The sequence below is a fragment of the Hipposideros armiger genome, unplaced genomic scaffold (assembly GCF_001890085.2).
Source record: "Hipposideros armiger isolate ML-2016 unplaced genomic scaffold, ASM189008v1 scaffold_47, whole genome shotgun sequence".
In the NCBI taxonomy this organism is placed as follows: Eukaryota; Metazoa; Chordata; class Mammalia; order Chiroptera; family Hipposideridae; genus Hipposideros; species Hipposideros armiger.
In genome coordinates, this window is record NW_017731397.1 from 49,737 (window position 1) to 58,554 (window position 8,818).

The window sequence follows — 8,818 nt, forward strand, 5'->3', positions numbered from 1 at the left end:
CCACCCACCACCACCACCACCCTGAAATAATTGAGAGTTGACTGCAGTTACTTACAGGCTCTGGATCAAATCCTATCTGTGCAGCTAACTCCGCTACCTCCTTTTCATGGTAATCATCCAGTTCAAGGGGGTTCATGGGCCCCAGACCTTAAGGAAACATCATGTCTTATCATTTTGTTAAACAAAGAATGGCAGGTAAATGATCTTTTAGAGAAAAGCTTACTCGTTCCCCCATTATAGTAAAATTAGAACCATTAAAATGAAAACCAACTTTAACTTCCAGTTACCCGCTAAGAGAAACTTAACACCCACCTTAATTTTGATTAGTACTTAGATAAGGAACATGGAAAAATATTAGAAAATGAAAGCTTGTAACGGCATTTGTTAAATGTCTAATTTTGTTCTTTTTGCTTGTATTAAAGTGAACTCGTACCTGTAAAATCATGAGTGTATGATGTGAGCCAGTGGGATCTCTCAAGATTTCTTTGTATGTTGGCTTCTTTTAAAGAGCTCACAGGATCCCATGAATTTAAAGAAGTGTTAGGAGCGAAGGTTTTAGGAGGTTTTGGGTAGAATACTGGCTTGTTTTTCTCAGCACACTTAGGAAACTAGAATATGAACATAAAAGATTATTTCTCTTAATATCATCTCATAGAATAAAGACTGATCATTCATTATCTCACCAGGAATGGGGGCAAAGGAAATTCCAGGCTGAAGTCAGATCCTATTTTTTTATTCATTCATTACTAATATTCTGAGATTTTATTCATTTTATACTAATGAAGACAAGCACAATGTTTTATCAAAGGCATGGTGAGGTCTTTTCTAAAAGTCTTACTTTCACAGGTACTATGGCAATGTCCATTGGAGAACTGTTCCTGGAAGTCCTCTACTTACCGTGAAATTTTATTAGACATAAAGTTCTCTGAGGTGCTCCACTGCCTAAGTTTAGTCAAAATTGTGTGCCTTCCCTTTCGCCTTACCTGCCGAAAGTGACACTATTTGATATCTTTTATGAATTTCTGATGAAAGTTAAGTCACTCAAATTCAAATACGATTTTTTGTTCTGTAGACTTACCTACTTACTCTGGAGTTTCAGTTTGTCTTTTCAAAAGAGGTAAAAGTGAATGAATGAGTTGCGTTGCAGTCTTTGTGGTTCCTTAGAAATTCACGTTTTCTCAGATTGAGCATACTCAATGAATTATTTACTGAACACTATGTGTGTAAGATAGTGGCAAGGCTAGATCAGAAACACATCTTGCCATCCAGAAGTGTATTGGCTAGAAGGGGAGATGAGGAGTGAACACAAATGACTCCTATCAGATGAAAAGTCACTCTTTGTTATAACAGAGATCAAGACAAAATTATTTGAAGTTCACAGGAGGGAGAGATTGATGCTCGCTGAATAGGGGGTGGGGCTGAGAGAAGAGAGGCAAGGAGGAGATAAGAGGCCGTGTTCTTTCACACCGCAGAAAGTCAGCCTTCAGTGACATGCAGAGATGGGGAGGCCAAAGGAACAGCGAGAGCAGATATGGACGGTGCTGAAAGTATGGAATTAACATTTTTTGAACACTGTGCGCTGGTTGCCATCCCAGCCAGGCCCGCCCTTAACATTTGCAGGTCCTAGGGCTGGAGTACAAGTGGGAGCCCACATTCCATTCGTCTAAATAGTTTAATTGATAAATCAAGCAAATAAACTGTTAAATAAATAAAATATGTCCCATTCTCCTACCTTGACAAAATACCTCCATAACAACCTGAAGTCCAGGTTCAAATTTCGACTTCTCAGACTGTGCCCTGGGACACAGTGGTTTAGAAAGAGCCCCCGCTGACGCCTGGCCTCGGCATTCCTTCTCCTACCCCCCGTTTCATTACGAACTGTGACGTGCCTGGAACACATGAGGGTATCCTAGTCCTCAAGTTCAAGTTCCATCTACCATTTCTCTCCGCTTCCAGCACCTAGCCACCTTTTGGCCACCCCTTTGGCCTTGAGGTAATACTAGCTGGGCAGCACTGTCAAGCCCTGGGAGGATGGGCCTGAGGGGAGACCCCGTGAAGGCCCTAGAACTGGGTTCAAAGCCGTTTTGTCAGAGAATTCTGCAGTCCAGCATCTGGCTGGGGTTGGGCGAGTAGGGAGCATGGGCTACATAGACATACCCTTTTGCTCCCCCCCCCCCACAAACTCCCTGCCTCAGGGAGGGGCACAGCCTCTAAAGAATGGGGCCCTCCAAGTTCCTGAGCCCAAGGGCGATGCCGCTCACAGCAGCCTTGTGCGGTTGGAGTGCTGGCTGTTTACGTAGAGTCATCATAGTCAAAGGCACTTGGTAAAAACCTGTCTCAAGAAGTATGACATAACCACACCTATAAATCTAACAGATATGTGGCTTGCTTATTCAAGGTTAGACACAGCCCGCTTTGTGCTTATCTTTTGTCAGATTTGCAAGTCAGCTTACTTAAAAATACGAAGGACTTTTGAAAAATATTGTTCTGAGGGACCAGATTAATCTTGTGTCTTAACTTGGGCTTAAACTAACAGTAGCGATTACTGAAATGCAATCAGGCACCAAGGAAGGAAATAGGGAATGTGAAATTTTTCTGTAGCCTGTGGTGCCTTGGGAAGAGCTTTAAAGAGTCAGGAAATACCTGTATGTTCAGGTCATGTTATTCTGAGAGCATTGTGGAGAGGGGCTGGTGGCGATCATTCACTCGGTAGGTGTTCGTTGGTTAAAATATACTGTTCACAGGGTCAAGTATACATCTCATGTGACAAGTAAATACAAGACAGGACGAGTGAGCACGTTTTAGGCAGGCAGAGAGGCCATGAAGGAAGGGCATTCCAGGGATGGGACATGGCCATGAACCTGTTAGGAGACTAGCGGGTGGAGCCAGACTGTACGAAGGGAGAAAGGCCAGATCCCGAAGGGTCTTCGTAGCTCAGCTAAAGCATTGGGATTTACACTTAGGTACAAGGGGAGCCCATCAAGGCTGTTGCAAAGAGGTGTGACATGAGGAAAGCAGCATTTTAATGAGCTGGGAAAAACGAGGGAAATTGAAAGAAGAAACTAAACTACAGAGCTGGAGACTTCGGCCATAAGAACATGTAATGATGGAATGGTCTAGAATAAATTCTCATTTTTCTGGGTTGCTTAGATACAGATTTTGCTTGAAAGAATGAAAGGGATCCAGTAAAACAGATGATTCTTTAAGGATTTTTCTTGATGTGTAACTTTACAAAAAACAAACAGGGAATTGCTTACTTCATAGATGACTGGGACATTGCAGTGACCCCACTCTGACCTGTCACAGTCATCTTTCCAAGTAAAATTCAAATGTTTCCAGCCTTTCATAATTATTTGTTGCCTAACTAATGGGTTGTTCGGTGCAAGGAAATAACATGGAAGACACTTGACATTGCGTCTCAGAAGCTCACTGGCCAGTGGATATTAGCTATTACTATTTTCAAATTTCTAGATATTTCCCTTTATTACTTAAACTTTTTCCCTGTTTATCCATGTGGAGTCCTGGTCTAGAGGTTAAGAGCAGAGACTGGAGTCTCATAAGCCTGACTTCTGTGATCATGAGATAATCACGAACTCTCTGAGCCTCTGTTTCCTCATCTATAAAATGGGGATGATGATATTAACCGTATGAGCCTACTGTGGGGGCTAAACGACATGCTGTACAGTGGTTAGTGTGTAGCGATTTCTCAACAAACACTGGCTATTGTTTTATTTTTGATTCTACATAAATGTAACAGCTGGAACAATAAGTTGCAAGCGTTTCTGAAAATCTCCCATTTGCTCAATGCATATTTGGAGTTACTTCATATATTAGGAGTTATAAGAGTAAAATTGGGGGACATATAGTGAGGGAAATTCAGGCCACCTTCACCTTCTTTTGGGAAGAACCTGTTTTCCTGTAACATCCTTGGAAATGTTATGTAACTGCCCAGAGTATCTGAAAATCAGCTAAGGAAACAAACAAAAAAAAAATGTGAATCCTGGTCAAAATCTCAAAATTTTCACTTAGACAGAAAATAAAAACAACCCCTCTTTTGGATTTTTATAAATGTATAGAGTTAAAAACATTTTTTTAACTTTGTTTTAAACACATATTTAGAAAGATACTTACATCATAATATACACCCTGACCTGGCCAAGTCAAGGCATTCTTCTTTGAATCCGAGGGAAAATCAAGCAGTTCGAATCTGTAAGGATTACCTGAAATTTCCAGGAAAAGCACTGTTATCCTGAATATATTAATTCAAGAACAGTCTCCTAATTAATGGGATGTATGGGTGCATATGCAGGATATGTGTTTTGGCGATGTCGTTACAGTTTGACTTCTTGCCCCCCTTAATGAGCAGCCTGTGGGCCACACAGAGTGAGAATGACTAACCAGAGTGCTCTCAGCAGTTGGAGGAGGAACTAGCACTTCATCTTCCTTGTTAATCAGAGGAAGCCTTAGGGGAATTAGAAATCTTCCTGGATCCTCTTTCTGGTTTCTGAAGGCTCAGTGAATATATTTCTAAACTGCCTATTTTGGCTCTTCCCTGCCTAAATGTCAAGAAATGGAGTTAGTGCTTGCTTACCAAAAAGGTATTGAAAGAACATCTTAAAGAATACAGCTTCTTTGGTATCGGTGGTACAGTAGTCCCCCCTTATTCGCAGGGGATACGTTCCAAGGCCCATAGTCGATATCTGGAACTTAGGATAGCACTGAACCCTATGTATACTGTTTTTTGTTTTTGTTTTTGTTTTCAATCCGATAACTTACGAGGTGACCTACAGGTGGGTAGCACAGACAGCATGGATATGCAGGACAAAGGGATGGCTTCTATATGTCAGGGTGGGGCGGAGTGAGATGTTGGGAGATTTCATCATGCAACTCAGAGTGGCATGCAATTTAAAACTTATGAATTGTTTATTTCTGGAATTTTCCATTTCATATTTTTGGACTGTGGTGTGACTGCAAAATCGTGGATTAGGGGGCCACTACCATGGTTTGATGAATTCTGCATTAAAGAATGCCCTGAACACCCATCCCCATATGTAATAAGAACAAAGGCTGGCATTTATTAAACATTTACTATGTGCAGTACTGTACTGATTTATATATCATCAAATGCATTTTCCATAACATCAATATGAAGAAGGTACTGTTATTTCCACTTTAACATGTGAGGAAACTGAGGCACATAGAAAATAAGCAGTTTGCCCAAGATCGCAAGCAAGTGGAATAATTGAAACTCGGGTAATTTGGTTCTAGAGCCTGCACTTTTAACCTGTATGCCCCTCATTTGTAATAAAGAAGAGTTAAAATAAGTGAAAGAGCTGAAAACCTAATGCAGCACTAGTTCTTGGAATGGTCTTTTATACGTGTTATTAGAGTATTCTCATTTTTTTAAAATCCCCCAAGAGTGACTAACTGACCTGGGACTGGTAATGCTTGGAAGAGCAGAAAATCATCGGGGTAACTTATTTCTCCAGTCTCTGACCCTACGACTGCCCTGAAAAGTGTTTTTATAAATTTCAACACACATTTCTGCGATTTCTTGTTAACTGTGTGCACTTCGTGTAATTTCAGAAATGATCTAATGCAGGGATTGAAAAAGATAAATTTACTTAGACAATTTACCCAGTAAGATCATAAAACTTTTAAGAGCTTCGGTAGCCTATCCTGTAGCTCTTTTGCACAGTGCCCGGCTCCCCAGCTCCCCCAGTGTAACAAGGCACAGCACGCCATGTTAAATGATATGTACACATGTGTGTATGTGCACTATCTATAGATACATATATCTGATACAGTTTCACTGCCTTTTATCAGTGCTGACTGGACTGAGAGGTAATAGAAAAGTTCAGCATGCTGCACACATACTGGAATCATGAGTAGTAAAAATAATAACTGCTAACACCTACCCCTGCTACCTGTGAAGTACGTACTAATATTCCCATTTTATAGACAGGGAAGTGGAGGCAGAGAAGTGATGACACTTGCCTATGGTCCATGATGAGGCAGTGGCAGAGCTGGTTTCTACCGGTGCAGTCGGACTCCATAGTCCGTGCTCTTCAACATTCCACTATAATCTCTCTTAAAACGTTACTGTCTCCTAATGAGGGACTGGCATCGACATTGATGATGGCAGTACCCTGTTCTTACACTTGGGTCCAATTATTTATGGACAGAGGACCTGCGTTATAGGGCAGTTCTTGGGTCTTACCTCGCAGCCCGAATTCATCCAACAAATATTTATTTCTGCCTCCCATGTACTTTTTCTATCGCCTTCAGTTACCCTCAGACTTTCTCCATAGGATTCTTCTCTGTTTTGCGATGTCTAGCGTGGGAGACACCTGATGTCTAGTGTAGGGGCTCACCACCCTCTGTAGTAAAACACGCCGGGGAAGACCGCAGTGTTCACATCTATGAGAAAATGTTCCACCGTGGCAGGAGGAACCGAACAAACTGCCCGCACTGCTTTCTGAGTCCTATTTCAGTGCAGATCTTTCACTTCCATCACAGCTGCTACATCCACGTCCAGACTCTGTGCTCTGCACCAGCCAGTGTCCCCTGTGCTGATCGATCACCTGAGCTAGGGTGGAGTTTTTAAAAGCTAAGCCATAGGAGCGAGCAGGAAGGAAATAAAAACGGAAAATACAAGTAGAATAAAAACAGCCCAATTCTACAATGTTTGGTTTCTCACCAAACATTGAACAGCGTCTGCAGAGAACCTGGTTTCATTGGTCGGTGGTGAAGTCCCCGCTGATGGTAAAGTGCAGCCACAGTTGAGAACAACGTTCCTAACCTGATGGGTCACACTTTTATGACGTGGGTCCTTTGCCCTATTTCCTTTAACTTTATTATTCAATAAACTACAGATATAAGAAGCATTAATACTGTTCTGGTTTCAAATCATATCTTACCTCTTGTCTTCAGAACGGTGGTGTCATAAGCCTTCGTTGGCACAGTGGGAGGAAACGGCTGCTGGCTGCGGGCTTTAATGCCGGTGTAGTGGTCCTTAGGTGATGTGAAGGCCGGGAACATGGCACCGCGGGAGATGTGTGTGTGGTAGGGGTGTTCAATCGGATATGGGGAGCAGATCTTGCTGAGATGTAGTTGAACAAACAGAACAGAACAGAAGAGAAAGATGTGCAATTTAAAAAAATAATCCACCCACATGGAATGGGAACCCTTCTTGTGGGAGGAAATGCTCTAAACCCTTGGGCAAGGACAATGAAGCCGAGGCCCTATACTCACAGAGTTAAAAACATATGACATTTTCTTAATTTTGCTAGACAAATCAAGCATAGATGTAATTTGCTAAGAATCTCAAGCTGCTGGGTATTTCAGCGAGCCCACCAAGTGCCAAGGCTGCTGGATTGAGTACAGATTTGCATGAGCAGCTGAGTAAGGGGAGGGGCCTGAACCTGGGGCTGGGGCTGCACCCCTACCCCCTACCCCACTGCAGCTTGTTATCTACTGAATTCTTTATCAGTGAATAATTTTCCCAACTGATACAAAAATATGAAACAGAAGATATGTGAATTTTGCAGTTTTTAGAATTTCTAGTTGCTTTCAATTCCTGCCGTTTGTTTTAAGAGGATCCCAGCACTGGAATCATTTTTGGGTTTTCAGCTTCAATACGTAAAGTGATCTCTAATCATCTCAGATTGAACTTTCAACCCAGTCCCTCTGTTTCTTTAAGCAATCAGTCAACAAAATATACTGCCTGTTTGTGAACTTAGTACTGTTTAGAAATCAAAAAGCCAAAACTAGCTAGTACACTGAGAGAAAATAAACCCAACGAGTGAAAAATACCACAGGGATGTACTTTTCCTATCACTTGAAGAACTAGCAGAGGTTTAAAAACTGTGAGAGCTATCTAAATTAGAAGAAAATAGGCATTAGGATGCACATGGAATAGAAAAATGCTATATATAATTGGAAAATAGTGTAAGGAAAGGCAAGACCAGTGTTAGTGGTTGAATTGTACCCCCTCAAAATTTGTTGGTTGAAGTCCTAACACACAATACCTTAGAATGTGACCTTCCTGGAAACACCTTCTTGGTCATTGGAGATGGAGTTAGTTAAGATGAGGTCACACTGCAGTAAGGCGGGCCCTACTCCCATATGATTGGTGTCCTTATAAAAAAAAGGGAAATTCGAACACAGACATGCACACAGGGACAATGCCACGTGAACGTGAAGGCAGATCAGGGTGACACATGTTCAAGCCAAGGAACATCGGAGATGGCCATCAAACTGCTAGGAGTCAGGAGAGGCAGGAAACCAACTCTCTCACAGCTCTCAGAAGGAACCAGCTATGCTGAAACCTTGATCTCAGATTTCTGGTCTCCTCAACTGAGAGACAGTAAATGTCTGTTTTGTTTCCCAGAAGATATTATAATCAGGGAGGACTCAGATCTCCAATAGAGCACATGTGAGCAGTGGAAAGTGAACAGGTGCCCACAGCATGGGTGCTCTGGGTTCTTACAGGAGAACAGCTAAAGAAAGAGCTGGAAAGGTTAACTGCATTTCTGGTGCTGACATTTATAACCCACAGCAGCTTTGAGAAAGCTGTTTAATGTTCTATTTACCAGGTCAAAATAAATGTACAGGTTATGCCATGAATGTTGGTGTGAGAGTCTTGTAGCAGAATTTTTCCTTTCACTATTTTCTCAGTATCAGCAGAATTTATTTAATGGCTTCTGCAAGTCACTATGAATGGTGTGACCATGACATAATGAGAATCATTTCCACAAGACACGTATTTTAAAACGTCTCATTGCCTTTCCATCATACGATATTTTTCAGTCCCAAG

At 41.8% G+C, this 8,818-nt stretch overlaps 1 protein-coding gene across 1 annotated transcript in view; it reads right to left on the minus strand.

The window, feature by feature from the left end:
* SPMIP4 (sperm microtubule inner protein 4) overlaps positions 1–8,818 on the minus strand; it is a 53,596-nt gene that overhangs the window by 18,324 nt on the left and 26,454 nt on the right. Inside the window, exons 4-7 of the mRNA XM_019639873.1 lie at positions 6,921–7,123; positions 4,132–4,220; positions 434–608; positions 56–147 (exon numbers count right to left, since the gene is read on the minus strand). Coding sequence (XP_019495418.1) covers positions 56–147; positions 434–608; positions 4,132–4,220; positions 6,921–7,123 — 559 coding nt within the window. The remainder of the gene's footprint in view (positions 1–55; positions 148–433; positions 609–4,131; positions 4,221–6,920; positions 7,124–8,818) is intronic.